This window comes from Natator depressus, chromosome 3 (assembly GCF_965152275.1).
Source record: "Natator depressus isolate rNatDep1 chromosome 3, rNatDep2.hap1, whole genome shotgun sequence".
NCBI lineage: Eukaryota > Metazoa > Chordata > Testudines > Cheloniidae > Natator > Natator depressus.
The window spans coordinates 126822022-126837100 of record NC_134236.1 but is presented as its reverse complement, the minus strand read 5'-3'; the positions used below and the strand labels follow the sequence as shown (position 1 = coordinate 126837100).

At 44.4% G+C, this 15079-nt stretch overlaps 1 protein-coding gene across 5 annotated transcripts in view; it reads right to left on the bottom strand.

Annotated features, from left to right (window-relative positions):
• LOC141985052 (centrosomal P4.1-associated protein-like) overlaps window positions 1-15079 on the bottom strand; it is a 66420-nt gene that overhangs the window by 28084 nt on the left and 23257 nt on the right. For 4 of the 5 annotated variants that reach the window (XR_012638864.1, XM_074948765.1, XM_074948766.1 and 1 more), the window contains 4 exons: window positions 13157-13402; window positions 12012-12107; window positions 10555-10696; window positions 6654-6753 (listed from right to left, as the gene is read on the bottom strand). Coding sequence is in view for 4 of the 5 variants with exons in the window: in XM_074948765.1 (XP_074804866.1) it covers window positions 6654-6753; window positions 10555-10696; window positions 12012-12107; window positions 13157-13402 (584 nt within the window). In the remaining variant the exon portion in view is untranslated. The remainder of the gene's footprint in view (window positions 1-6653; window positions 6754-10554; window positions 10697-12011; window positions 12108-13156; window positions 13403-15079) is intronic. The other variant, XM_074948767.1, reaches the window with a different exon arrangement.

Sequence of the window (15079 nt, the reverse complement as noted above, 5' to 3'; positions counted from 1 at the left end):
CAGATCCCATTAGGCGGAAGCCATAATAATAAAAACAGTTTCTTTGTTGTATGCCACATTTTTCTATTTTCCTTTATATCAAAACTTTTTAAACACACACAATGTTAGTTTTCCAGCATTTATACTGCTCAAGTCATACAGCACAAAATAAATTCTCAGAAGGAGGAATATTATACTGAGATAATGTTCAGACAGTGTTATTTTAGTTAATCATTTTTTAGAAAATCTAAAAAACCCTTCCAGAGCGTTTGGTTAACATAGGTTAAAACTCACTTCTGGAACGCCCAGACATTCTTTGTAACCCTCTTAATTCAGTCCTTGTGCACAGCTATCTTAGAATTTTTATTTCCATGTGATCGAAGTGTTTTCCTATTTCTGCTTTCATAACAGTGAAATAGTTTCAATATCTCAGATGAAAGATATAAAAAATGTTCAAAAGTCATTCAGTGACCACTTTGTGGCTAAGGCCCTCCATTTCTTTTCTTTTTTTAAAATAAAAATTACAGACAGATATATAAATTAATCTGCAAATATCGGACTTCATGGTTTTGTGCTCTCTGCAACAGGTGATGACATCAAAGCTAGCACAAAATCATGGCCTCTTTTTTCTAAGATCAGGTATATGGACAAACTAACAAACTGCCAACAGAATCTGATCCACAGTCACTGCACTAAAGAGTTTAGTGATGACATCAGATATTGCCAATAAACTCAGATTCTGGCAAGCAAATTATTCTCACTGTTTCTCATAGTTTAACAACTGCAAGGAAATATATTTTGAGTCTGCGCTTAAATCTGAAACCTGCTCAGATTATTCACAAAACCAATCCCATTGATTTAGTCCATGTTCTGTTAGGGCAACATGCATCCCTGTGCAGATGGACAGGACCTGGCCTTTCTGTATCCCTTAAGTCCCACTAAAACCCTATTTTGAGGCCTCCAGTGGTGCTTAGGCCAAGTGATGGCCCTTTTGCACCGGGGGGAAAAGGACCTTAAACAGGATTTTGTGCTGTATTTTTTTGAAGGTTTATGGTTTACTTTTAAAGTACATATTGAATTACTATACTCTGGGGAAAACAGAAATACAGAGAGATAATGGGTGGAATTTTCAAAAGTGCCTAAATCCCTTACGAGCACAGGTACCACTGAAAGTCAATGGGACTTGTGTTCCTAAGTAATTTTGGAACTTTTGAAAATCCCTCTCAACGTGCACAGAATTGAAAGACAGGAAACAAATAAAGGACGTCATAGAAGGCAGAATAATAGACAAATGTAATGAATATAACTGTGCATTATATAGCAAATAATTCACTACTTCATTTTATTATTACATTTCCATGTAGAAAGAAATACTAAGATTTCCCAGAATTTCAGATTAAAGTGAACCACGGATGCCTGCTATTGTGCTGATGTGATCTGGCAAAAGCCTCCCAAAAATTCTGATAGGAGTTAGAACTCTCCTTTATTTAATTTCAGGCCAGTGAAGTTTATGAACGTAAACACCTTTGCTTTTATGTCACATGGACAGCACTACACGAAGTAGTGAAAAGGTTTATGGTAATAAGTAATTTGAGTTCTGTAAATCCAGATAATCTTTAAAAAAAGTGTTTTCTTAAGTTACTTGTATTTTTATAGTAGTACCTGAATTGATTGCTGTATATTGTATCACCTTGAAGTTTCAAAATGTTATACATTCTATTCTGGTTTAGTGATATAGAGTACAATGTTCTGGTTTGTGGTGATTATTTTGTAAATTTTGCAGTGCTTACTGATAGATAAATTAATGGATAATATTTAAGAAGAGAAAATTGTTGTTTTAATAATCTGTTTATAAAGATAATTTTACTTGAATTATATTTAAGTTGACCTTTTTCTGAAATCTCACACACCCAGGGATGAACTCCCGGCAAGTGGTCTCAGATTTTTTCTTCACTTGAGTTTTAATTGTATTTATTTGAACTGGAAAACCTAGATGTAAACAATAGGTCAGCACTTGACAGTTTGCATAGTTGAAAGTTACCAGGCTCAGGAGCCTTCTGATTAGAGCAGGTCAGGAATTTGGGGTGGGGAGGGATATGGGGCTTTTTGTTGAAAAAATGCCAATTTGTTGAAACCAAAACTTTAAACGGGAAGTGGTTGGAGTCAATGCATTTTTCAATTAAAAAAATTTTTTTTTAAAAAAAGATGTTTCTATTTTGAAAATAAAATATTTCTTGTTTTCTGGTTCAAAACAATTTTTGCATAGAAATTTATGCTAATTAAAGTAAAAAAATAAAAAATAAAAAGAAATGGTCAAAATCAAAATGACAGGTTTTGATTGACACAAATAGAATTTGGGGTTTTTTTTGGATTTTCAATTCATAAACATTTTCTGAGTCCAACTTTTTGTCCTGATTCAGACTTGGGAAAAAATGTTGTAATCTTGAAAACTGTCATGGGACAGAAGATCATTTCCTGCCCAGCTCTTCTTCTGATGCTTAACCAACCTGTGAGAGATTTATAAGAACCTTCTAGATTCTGTGTTATGCTTATCACTGAACTAAGATAGTTACTCTTTCTGTTTACCTCATGTCACATCTGTTCCAATGTGCATGTGTACCCCATTATTGTTCAGATATCTGAACTGAACAAGAACTACACGACACCATAAAAACTTTCAAACCCAAAACATGTCCTTTAATCTCTAAAAAGGCCAAATACCCTCCATGCTACAGAAGACCCAAAGCTTGGCAGAAACAACACGTTATGATGGGAAGCAAGAAGCAGAAAGCAGAAGCCTCCACATCCCTGTGTGCTGAGGAAGCAAGACTAGGGTTGTTTGTGGGTAGACAGCAGAATGGTGGCATGGACAATAGATCTTCAGACTGCACTGATCCACTGAACCACAAAACTGTGTGTGTACAGAGGAAAAGGGATGCTGTACAGCAAGCTACAGCTGCTACTAGGGCCCATACATTGTATCAGCAGCTATGGCCTGGGTGCAAAGGTGACTCAGACCCATCTCCAGCTCAGGGGAGGAAGGAATTCATTCTCCTTTACCTGTGCTTTGCACCCCAAGAGAGATGAGTGAGGTCCAGTGGACTGAGTCTTGGACTAAGAGCCAGAAACTTCTGCGTTCTGGCTGTGATATTGATTCCCGCAGTGACCTTGGGCAGCCGCTTAGCTTCTCTATCTGATTGTCCCAATTTGTAAAACACTTAACTCACAAGAGTACTATAGGGATCAATTAATATTTTAGACATTATCTGGGGGTGGAAACTACCACACAAAAGCTAGAGATACAAGGCAAGTGAGGTAATATTCTTTACTGGACCAACTTCTGTTGGTGAGAGAGACGAGCTTTTGAGCTACCTGAAAAAGAGCTCCATGTAGCCCAAAAGCTTGTCTCTCTCATCAACAGAAATTGGTCCAATAAAAGATATTACCTCATCCACCTTGTCTCTCTAATACCCTGGGATTGACACGGCTACAACTACACTGCAAATGTAAAAGCTAAGTATTTTTATTTTTAGGAGTCCTCAGTGCCTGCAGGGAAGTCTTATTCACGTCATTCCTATGAGTGGGAGTGTCATGTGGTTCCAGACAGGATATGGCCCTAAGTGTTCTATTATTCAGAAAGAGCACGTGGCTCCACTGAGTGCAAAGGTTCACATCCAGTAATACAAGCAAAGGGTTCAATAAGAAACGTAACTGGGCCACCAGAAGCCTAGTCTACGGTACTGGCTTTGGGTGATTGAGCAAATGAATCACAACTAGCCCCCAGAGAGGACATGAAAACTACCAGCAGCAGCTACAGGGCTGCTCCTTTAGCTCCAGTGGTAGAGGCCCGTGGGTTCGGAGCTAAAAGAAAGGGGTCTGGTTCAGGCTCCATAGATCTATGTGTTTTCTGTAACAAGTTTTTCTGATGTCCACAGTTTTTAATCATATCATGGTAGGCCAACAGTTTCAAACTTGAACGCCTAAAGGTAAAGCAGTTAAATCCATAACGAGGCACCTATATTAGTAGTCTGATTTCAGTTGCTGAGGCCTTGGGCTTCTGACTGACTTTGGATTTTTCAGCATCTCTGAAAATCAGCCACTAATTTAGGTGCCTATATATGGATTTAAGTGCCTAATTTTAGGCACCCAAGTTGGAAAATTTTGGCTCTAATTTCAACTACTATTTAACATTTTATTCAGTAGCACCTACATACTAGCTATCCCTTATGCAAATATAAGTACTAAATGACACGCAACAACTTATTTCCTTCTGTGTTATCGCTAGTGTTACTAAATATGATACTGGAAAAAAGAACAGCCCCTAAAGATGAGAAGTTTGCCTGCAGCTAAGGCAAGTACGAGTGTTTTGTGTAATATCATATAGAAAGGAAGATAATGTATCAGTTTGAGTTTGTGCGTTTCTTTGTTGGTGGACAAAGAGGAAACAGGAATCTATTGCTCTGGGTTTCCAAACGTTTGATGCTGAACTGTATGTCTTCCAGGTCAGTAAATATAGCAAGGTGGCAGAGCTGGTAGACAGGATTGAAGATAAAATAGAGGTCTCAGAACCCCCAATTTCAAGTGGACAAAAGCCACTGCTACATTTGACACTAAGGGCCAGATTTTCAAGAGTGCTCAGCACCCGGTAGCTCCCATTGAGACACTCATCCAGTGTGCTGAGCACTGTTGAATATCTGTCTCCGTCAACATTGTACCCTTGCTCTCAGTCTCAGCAGAAAGGACTTAATGAGCCTTGGAAAATGATATATCTTCTCACCCCTATTCCCACATAGCCCATCCAGATCAGGTTTGGAGTACAACATCAATAAGGCATGTGAGAAGTCTGGACTGTTAGTGTCCAAGATATACCCTGTGGTGAGCTGGAGCCGGTTCGCACCAGTTCGCTAGAACCGGTTGTTAAATTTAGAAGCCCTTTTAAAACCGGTTCTTCCACGAGGGAGAACTGGTTCTAAAAGGGCTTCTAAATTTAACTGGCCAGAAGTGGCGCCTTAGGCGCCGACTCCACGGGTGCTCCAGCCCTGGAGCACCCAAGGGGAAAATTTGGTGGGTGCAGAGCACCCACCGGCAGCTCCCCGCCCCACCCCCGGCCCCAGCTCACCTCACCTCTGCCTCCTCCCCTGAACTCACCGCCCCGCTCTGCTTTTCCGCCCCCCTGCCCCCCCCAGCTTCCCGCAAATCAGCTGTTCGGCGGGAAGCTGGGGCGGGCTGAGAAGCAGGCCGCGGCTTCCCGCTCAGGCCCAGGGAGGCAGAGGTGAGCTGGGCGCGGGGGGCACAAGGAGGGCTGCCTGCGCCACAGCAGGTAACCCGGGGCGGGGGGGTGCGCAGGGGAACTACTCCCGCCCCAGCTCACCTCCGCCACCCTCAGCCTGAGCGGGAAGCCGTGGCCTGCTTCTCAGCCCTCCCCGGCTTCCCGCCGAACAGCTGATTCGCGGGAAGCCAGGGGGGCGCGGAGAAGCAGAGCGGGGTGGTGCGTTCAGCAGAGGAGGCGGAGTGGAGGTGAGGTGCACTGGGGCTGGCCGCGGGGCAGGAAGCTGCCGGTGGGGGCTCTGCACCCACCAATTTTCCCCATGGGTGCTCCAGCCCCGGAGCACCCAGGGAGTTGGCGCCTAAGGCACCATTTTTGATGTGATCAGTGGGGGGAGTGACTGCTCCCCCTGCTCCCCCCTGTAGCTACGCTCCCCCGCCCCTAGGAGCCAGAGGAACCTGCCGGATGCTTCCTGGGAGCTGCCCTAGGTAAGCACTGCCGGGACTCCCCACCTCGCCCCCCGGCAGGTGCCTCTGACTCTTAGGGGTGGGGTGGGCACCCACTACGGTGGCCCACGAGACCCTCCTGCCCGGTCCTGGGGGGGGGCATCAAGGAACGAGGAGGGGTTGGATGGGGCAGGAGTCCCGGGGGGTGGGGGTGGGCGTGGGCAACCACCCCCTCGTGGGGTGAGGAGGGAACCCGTTGTTAAGATTTTGGCAGCTCATCACTGGATATACCGGTTCTGTGAATTATTTGAAGATCTGTCTTCAGGGCAGCCAGATCAGAACATGTCACCAGGATTAAGGGTTTGATGCTGCCCAAGGTGCTGAGCACTCTGGCCCCAGTTCAGCAAAGGAGATTCACTTACACACATGCTGATCTTTAAGCATGTGAGCAATCTCACTGAATAAGCACATGGGATTACTCATGTGCTTAATTTGCAGGACTGGGACGAGCATGCTCAGCACCAGGCAGAATGAAGCACTAAATTCACATTAGAAAAGACAAAAAGAAGAGGGACATGATTATCAAACACCAACAGTTTTAGGATAGGGAATGGTGACAAATGGAATAACAGAGTCATCCTGAGATCTAATTTAGTTTAAATAAACTGGAGGAGGCTAGAATATAGGCCATGAAGTACCTAGATGAGGAGGATACTGTGAACACTAAACAGCTCACAAAATGTCAGCAATATCATAGGCAAACAGCATTTCACAGTGCATTTATGGGGACACAGCTTTAATTTGTGGAAGCTAGTCTAGGCCTCTCTAGCATTATTAACAGGTGAGGGGAGAAATTCACCCTTGTGCAAAGAACCAGAACAAGTCCCATGTACCACTTAAGCCCATAGGGACTTGTAGAAACAAGCTGAACAGTTTCATCAATACAGCCAATAATACAGTACCTGCTCGTGGCTGTCTGTTGTTTGAGAATCCACTTTAAGCTGTTCTTCAACAAATTCTTCAAAAGTCTTCTGTCTTACACCAATTCCTGGTCTGATTGGTCTAGGCAAAGAATAAGATGGCATCAAATGTAATAACTTCCCAGCTATTTTTCTTTATAATTATAGTACAGCTGACCTCTAGTTCCAATTTCAAAGGTAATCTGCATTTTTTAAAAGGGGGAAGTGGCCGAGCAATGAATCGAACATAACCTGGCACCTATTAGGGCCAGGACATAGGAACCCATGCTTAGTGCATGGAGCCAGGGCCAAAAGCCAGGATCCAGAGCCAAGGGTTAGAGCTGGAATCAGGAAAGGGAGCAGGACAGGACTGGAGTAAGGTCTGTCATAATAGTCAACCAGTGATCCACCTACTAGCAGAGACAGCTTCCTGGAACTCTTAAATAGTGCTCCTCCTGGACCAATCAGAGGTTACAGGGATACTGCTAATTGAGGCTTCCATGGATGGCACTTCCTGTGATACGTAGTCTCCCAGGTTTACAGTGCACTGATCATGGCTCTACCATAGCTGCCAGAGAGTGGCAGGGCAGCATTGGTCACCTGGAGCCCTACAGACCTGGGTTCTGAATCCTTACAGGATCCACTTTTCACCTTGAAAATATCCTGTGTGAGCCTGAATATATGTTTTGCAGACAGACAGACAGCAATTTCTTCTAAAACACTGGAAAATGCCTGAAGGACAAATAAATCTGAGAAGCTGGACTATTTTCCAACCCTGCACAGCCTGCTTATTCCAGGCACTTGTCCCAGACCTGCACCAGCTCCAGCAGAGAATAATGCAGTGAGAGGGAGAAGTCTGCAATATTTGGTGAAAAAAGCGACATATCACAGCATGCCCTTACTTTGGCAAGGGAGAGAAAGAATGTCTGTAATGTATTGGAAGGCCAAATGGAAGTCTCTGAATAACAGACCAGGGTAGTGAAGCAGAGGTAAACCTTTCAGTAGTTTATTCGGGATGTATCTACAAGCTTACTTAAAAGGTCTCTGAAGTCTCAGGGAAAGCAAATCTTGAAAACATCATAAGATGTGAAAATACTAGCGTGCTGAGGACACATATGGAAATGTTTCTTAATTTGCTTTAGAAAAGCATCTCAGTATTTATCATTACTTCCTCCCTCCAGGTGGATGATCCTTGCTTGCTGATGACATTATTCCCTGATCTGGAGCTCTCTGAAGCTCAACGAAGAGTAAAATTATGGCTATAATTGTAGCTAATGCTCAAGAGATGTCTTGAGGCACCAGGTGATTTTTTTATGCATAGGCTTAATCACTTGAGGAAACTAGGGGCTGCATTTTCAAAGGGCCTCAAACTGGCCTTCGCTTGTTCGCAGGAAACTTTGCACTTGCAGACACCATTTCAAGCACTAATTCCCACGTGTGAAAGTTGATACATTCTAAGGCAAGAATGGGTTTTGCCCTTGTACATGCTACCACCTGTGCGTGCAAGTGCTAGTGCTCGAAAAGTGTGTGCGCAGGTGTTTATATATGCAAAAATGGAGGGTGCTTTTCCAAAAATGAGCCCTAGTCTTCTTGCCCACAGGGGCCAGCCTTTTCTTCCTTGTTTTCTGCTGCCCTGCTGCTTTTTAAACTATGCATAGTTGCTAATATTTAAAAGCTGTTTCTGGAATAATTAGGGTTGCCCCAGGGAAGGAGGAGTGAGTGAAAGAAAGTGTGTGTGAGAAGTATGTATGTATGTAGTGTGCATCTCAGTGTTGCCAGTATTGGTGTTTTTTCTTAAAGCTTCAGCTCCAGGAGTCCTCTGATTTTGTGAGAATCTCAGCTTTCATTTAAAAAAAAAAAAAAAAGTTTTCTAGCCCTCAAGGCTGCGGAGAAGAGCTGGAAGATTTGAACCTGAAATGCAGAAGGCAAATAAAAGAACCCCAAAATTATCATTTTAAAAATCTCAGTCTGGGGTGTGCGAGGCTGACTCATTATTATTATTTTTAAACACTTGTGGTTGGCAATCCTGAATCTTGGGAAATTCTAGGTTAATTTTATTAGGAATGTCTTCCTGTGACAAAGTGTAAGGGTGCTTTGACCATGAAAGGAGTTATCTGGCTCCTCACTATCACATGGCTGATCTAGGCAAGATTATGCAAGAAAAGAGGAAGCTACTGCAAAGGAGGCTGTTTTGGGGGAAGGGTACATCCTGTTCCCTTTCTCTTTAGTTACAGAAAATCTTATATAGGCAAAACCCATGTGTAGCAGTCTTTTAGATGGCATTAACTATGGTCTTAGCGGTCCTTTTTGGGGAGGAAAAGAGAAATAGTTGAGATGATCTTGAGCAGTTATTGTAGTTGAAGTCTGGTCCAGTTTCCTTTAAGGCAAAACAAGGCAAACGCACATGAAAGGGGTGGGAAAGGAACAGTAAAGATAGGAAAGGCAGCTTCTGCCTGTGGGGCTGATTTTCACTTACAACCTTGCTGCTAGAGGAAACACAGGCGCAGCGCAGTCTGATCAGCCACTTGAACACCTGGCAAACTTTTACCAGCACCAGGCTGTTTAAGGGATTGCTTTTAGCTGCCCTTCCAGTCACAGGATCACAGCAGTGTAGCAAAAGGTGGAGCTGTCCTGGCTGGTCAGTCTGATTAGGTAGAAGGCAAAAGGAGAGAGATAGGAAAGAGGAGAAATAGGGGGGGGGGAGAAAGTAAGACATTTGGGAGGGATTGACAGCAGGGTCACATCCCAAGCGTCGGTCAGGATTTAGCCAAAGCCAGTGGAAGCGGAAATGCTATCTGGTTCCCTCTCTTTAACTGGGTCTGGTGAGGATGTCTGTGCAGATGAGAATGACAAAGGCCCAGCAGTGTCATGGTGGGCCCTGGGATCCCTAAACCTGACAGGGCGGCAACCCCTGATGGTAGAGCTTGCTTCTTGCAGTCCATGCATCCCGTTGTTCCTTTCAGTGATGCTCAGATGGGCAATATCAGACCATGGATGGCAATGAACATTAACCAATCAAAACACACGTTGGTGATTTCAACTTCAAACATTTCCTTCCGTTTCTAGAATCATTCAGCTCAGTGATGCCAGCCAGTGACTTTAGCAGGAGCTTTAAAGACCCTTTATTCCAGTTCTTTTAACGTAAACAGTCCAGTTTGTACCAGTCTTGGTCTCCATCTTTTACTTTTACAATCAATTGTATATAACATGCTGAATTGGACTTCGGTTACCTGGGCAACTTAGAATACAGAGCTCTGTACAACAGTCCTCTCCCCTCCAAGCTGCCTTAAACTGAAAAGGCCTGGGCCGGGGGAGGTATTAACCAGTAGTTTGAGCTAATCTATTCTGGTGTGTTTGGAAACCCTGTGAAAGGGATATGAAGAGGCCCGTCACTGGGACTTTATTTCCTTTCTCTGGCTGGTTAGCCTGCATATCCACTTACACCGGTGTGCTCAGGGCGTCTGGCCCCCTCCAACCATACCTCCTCCATTTGGCTTTTTTTCTAGGAGGTGATTGAATGTTGTCATTGGTGTTTCTGCTCTGGAGCTGGCAGTCCTATCAAGGAGCCATGGATCTGTCCCAACTTTGCCCATGCACACAAACTAATCTCATAATAGGGAAAGGAGCTTTGTCTGTGATACCCCATTGATATGCTAGCATTTGCAATTTACTGTATACAGGGGTGCGGGAACAATTTTTATAGTCGGGGTGCTGAGAGCCATTGAACCAAACTGTAAACCCTGGATATAGAAACTACTTGAAGCCAGGGGGTGTGGCAGTACCCCCAGCACCCCTAGTTCCAGCACCTAGGACTGTATGTGTATAAAAGTGAGGAAAAGTAGTGACTGTTCACCAACAGCTTTATTTGTATCATTGTAAATGACAAACTAAACCCTTTCCTCACCTGTCTTCCAGGTTTCTAGTCCTTGCATCCATCCTTATGCCAAAAGGGGAAAGGGGAATCTGTTCATTAGTTTGCTCTCCCTCTTCTTCTTTAATGGCAGACAAAGTATTCAGACAAGCCTCTTCCTTTAGTGGCCTTTCATCTAAACAGCAGTAAGGAGGGACATAAGAAGAAAGCCTTGACATTTTTCAAGCTTTCTATAACTTCTAAGATTTTTTTAATATTTGAAAATGCTTCCTGGAATATTTTAAACTTAACTAGATGGAAGAATGAGACTCACAAAAGACCATAAGAATCTCTAATCCCTAAATCTAATGATTACAAAGAGTGAAAAGTGAAAATGAATTGATTTATGCCCATTCAATGTATAAAACTGAAATTAACTGGCTAGTCAGTGTCTAGCAGTCTATCCAGCATTGCTATCTGCAGGATAGAATTAAACCTGCTCAAGTGTGTGCATTTATGTCACCTCCTAGTGGCTAGCCTACTAAATGGACACAAGAAGAGCTGCATGTCGTTTTTGTAATAGGAGGTTTTGTCACAGAAATGTGCCAGTCCCCCCCCACTCTATAAACTGAACCAACCGGCAAGACTCCCTACAACTGGCAGGTTGTCACTTTGATAAAAGCCTAATACTAGTGTCAACCAATGGAGAATTACTTCTTTAGTTCAAATCACAGAATTCTGTGGTCTGGGAGCAGAAGAGCCTATGTTTGATCCTTCATGTTTCACACACATGACATCGCTGGCAACTCGTGTCCACTCTTTACAGCACAAATACAGCAAGTGCTACTGAAGCCCCGTGAAGACATCTTGATTTTCCTCTCCAACAGCCATCCCAACCCGCCATGCCAAGCCAAGCTACTCCTGCTTTGTGCAGGGGAGAGTATTTTGCTCCTAGAGAAAAAGCATCTGCAAGTGTTTAATGGAGGTTAAGAACTAGTTTAATTTAGCTTGAATGACTTAATGTAGGTGATTTACCAAAAATGCAGGGAGATGTAAGTTACTCCTCCTTGTCATCAGCTGTAGTTTAGTTTATGGCTGGCTCTCCAGAGGAAGTAAATAGAGCAGTGCTAATGTATGCCAGATGGAGATACAGCCCAAAGAGATTAAGTGGCATGTTCAAGGTCCCACAGCAAGTTAAGTAGCAGAACTGGAACTAGAACCAAGCTCTCCTGGCTTCCAAGCCTGCGCCAAATGCACTGGGCCATGCTGTCTCCCTTGCCTTACTACAGTGCCTGCCTAACTTTACAAACAGTGCCGAGATGAGCACTCTAATATAAGGGTTGCTCTAGCTCTACAATTTTCAAAAGTAAGAGGAAAAACAATATGCATAATGCGCAGCGTACTGGAGAAAGAAAATACTCTTCATAAACCCTCCCAAAACACACTTAGCATGTTTTGTCTTTCTCTTACAGCAATTCAATATATTGCTCAGATCTGTTCCTGTAATTCACCTTTGCTGGATGTGATTTCCTCTTCTTGAGCAACTTGTCTGAAAAGTTTTTTTGTGGGGCTTCCATCACTTCGAGATAATGGCTCGATCTCTTTCCCTATAGTCAGAGAAACACCTTTTTTTTAGTTTATATACATTTTGATACTTGTTGTTAATTTTCAACTCTAGGGCCTAACAAAACACACCCATTGTAATTTCCACTAGGCCCCAGTTCAGTGAAGTATTTAAGAATATGCCTAATTAGTCGTGTTTAAAGTCAGGCACCGGCTTAAATACCCTGCTGAATGGGTCCCTTGGTGTCTCCCACTGTAACAGGAAACCATACCATTGTGCTGTAGCTGGTCTTGATATAAAGTAAACTTAAAGGAAGCTAGGACAAAGGTCTGATTTATATTTTCTCCCCTTGGCATCTAATTGCCTTCACCCTTTGCACTTTTTTCATCCCCTCCATAATAAATTCTCCCTGCTTTACCCTAGTTTCTCATTTCTTTTTCTTGCTATCACTTTCTTTGACCACTTTGGTTTTGCTTCCTTCTCACTCCTCAACATTTTCTTATAAAGCAGTTTGTCAACTACCAGTCTGTGGACTGGCGCCAGTCCCTGAGATTTCCCTGACACAGTGTAGGAAGGCAGCAAGCCAGTCCCTGTTATCAAAAAGGTTGAGAAATACTGTTAAAGAGGATGAGTACAGCACAGTGTGATACTGAAAAAAAGCCAGACCAGAGCTTCCATCCCTGTCCATTTAAGGCAGGACCATGTGCCTCTGTGAAAACAGAGATTGCTAACACAGAGACTTCCTCCTCGGCTAAGCAGACGCATCTATCACCTTCGGAAGCCATATCACTCAGTTCCTTCTTACTGTCCCTCTCCTGGAAACCACCATGTTCCCTACACCCTGTAACTCAACTTTTTTATTTTAATCTAACATTTACTTTCTGTTCCCCCCACATCAACAAGCCTCTGATTACTTGTTTAGCACTGGAAATAGCATGGCCACCATCTCAAACTAGTAGGGAAATGAGTTTAAAACTTTATTTCAAAGTTTTTAAAACAAAAAAACACATCAAAAATTATACGGATTTTAGCTTTCATGATTTGCACAATGTCCTTGGGTGCAGATTTCCAGTGCCTTGGTTAATTCCCCACCTGGACTTGGAGGTTGTGGGTGCTCCCCTAAGGTTTCTGAGCAGCTGCTGTTGGGTGAGGACGCTGGGGAATGTTTCTGAAGGGAAGTCTGTGTTATTGATGGACTGGTTTGTAAATGTCTGTTGTTCTGGACTGGTGAAGAGTTTTCGAAAGGGAGCTGGACAGGAAATAAAGTGGCAGGAAATCTTGGAAGTGTTGGCACCATGGCAACGAGCTGGGAAGGGGTGCCGGGACAGACTGAAAAGCCTGCGATAACAAACAAAGGAGAAAAGTCAGTCTGGTATAGGACGGCAAGCCAGTTCTGACCCAGAATACTCCTGCTAAACAGGCAATGTACTAAAATACTCATTTTTTCATGTTTACTGGTGTTTTCATGTTCAGCCAAAATGCTAAAATATTGAATCTTGTTACAAGATTTATTTGTAATGTTTAAACCAGGCCAACCACAACCAACAGTTACATGCCCATAATTATTAAACATAGATCAAAGCATAACTCAGCAGACACACTGTCATTTAAAGGGTCCTCACAAAGTACCCCCAGGCAAACAAAATCAGGTGCCCTCCATCCCTTTGAGGCCAGCTCACCAGGCAAAAAGGTGACTAAACAGAAAAGCCTTGCAATGGCTCCCAAAGGGGGGAACTCAGGCATTCTCAGTGCAGTGCTGGAAGTGAGGAGGCCTTCCCAAAGAGCACCGAGACACCAGAAATACAGAATAGGGACAGTCAGTATGAGCACTTCTAGTGTCAGGGTACAGCACCTGGAGAGAAGAGGTTTCTAGACCTTCTAGATATAACTTTAATACTGCTCTGAAATATTTAATTTTGAAGGGACTATGCCTCCTAATGAGATACATCAAATAATAAATTAAATCTATTCCATACTGGCTAGCAGCTCCAACTAGATGACCAGGCCAATCTCATCTTTCCTCGCCAAATACTGAATACTGGACTTGAACCCAAGGTTCTGAATTGTATGGCGGTTTTACCTGCAATGCTGTCCTCTGTCACCAGGGAATATAGCTCTGACTACGAGACAGATTCCCCCTGCCAGGAACCTAGGTCCCTGTTCTTTGCCTCTCTGATTGCACAGCAGGGAAACAAAGGAGCAACAGCTGACAAGGGAGGCAGAGAAAGCAAGCAAGCAGAGGCACCAGGTCACATCTAACTTGTTTTGTAAATCTCTCGGAGATTTAAAATTCATGCCCAGTATGAAGACAGCATATGACAGGCCATCACTAGGGGTATGCGGGGCCCGGGCTGGAAGTGACAAATCCATCACTTCCAGGACCAACTGCGCCGGGCAATCGCTCTGGCCCGTGGGCCCCCCAAAGCATGAGGCCCGGAGCAGTCGCCCCGATTTGCTGTACCCAAGAGATGGCTCTGACTGCAGAATTAGGGTTGCCAACTTTCTAATAGCACAAAACCAAACACCCGTACCCTGCCCCCTTCCCCACCCCTGCCCTGAGGCCCTGATTCTGCCCTGCCCCTTCTCTGAGGCCCCATCCCCACTTGCTTCATCCCCCCGTCTCCGTTGCTTGCTCTCCCCCACACTCATCACTTTCACCAGGCTGGGGCAGGGGGTTGGGGTGCAGGAGGGGGGTGAGGACTCCGGCTGGGGGTGCGGGCTCTGGGGTGGGGCCAGGGATGAGGGGTTTGGGGTATGGGAGAGGACTCCAGGATGGGGCAGGGGGTTGGGGTGTGGGGGGGTATGGGCTCTGGGCTGGGAGTGCGGGCTCCAGCTGAGGCTAGAAATGAGGGGTTCAGGGTGTGGGAGACGGCTCCAGGCTGTGGAACGGGGTTGGGGTGCGGGGTTTGGGGTCCCAGCGGCGCTTACCACGGCTCCCAAGAAGCAGCTGCCAGGTCCCTGAAGCCCCTAGACGCATGGGTGGCCAGGGAGGTTCCATGTGCTGCCCTTGCGTCT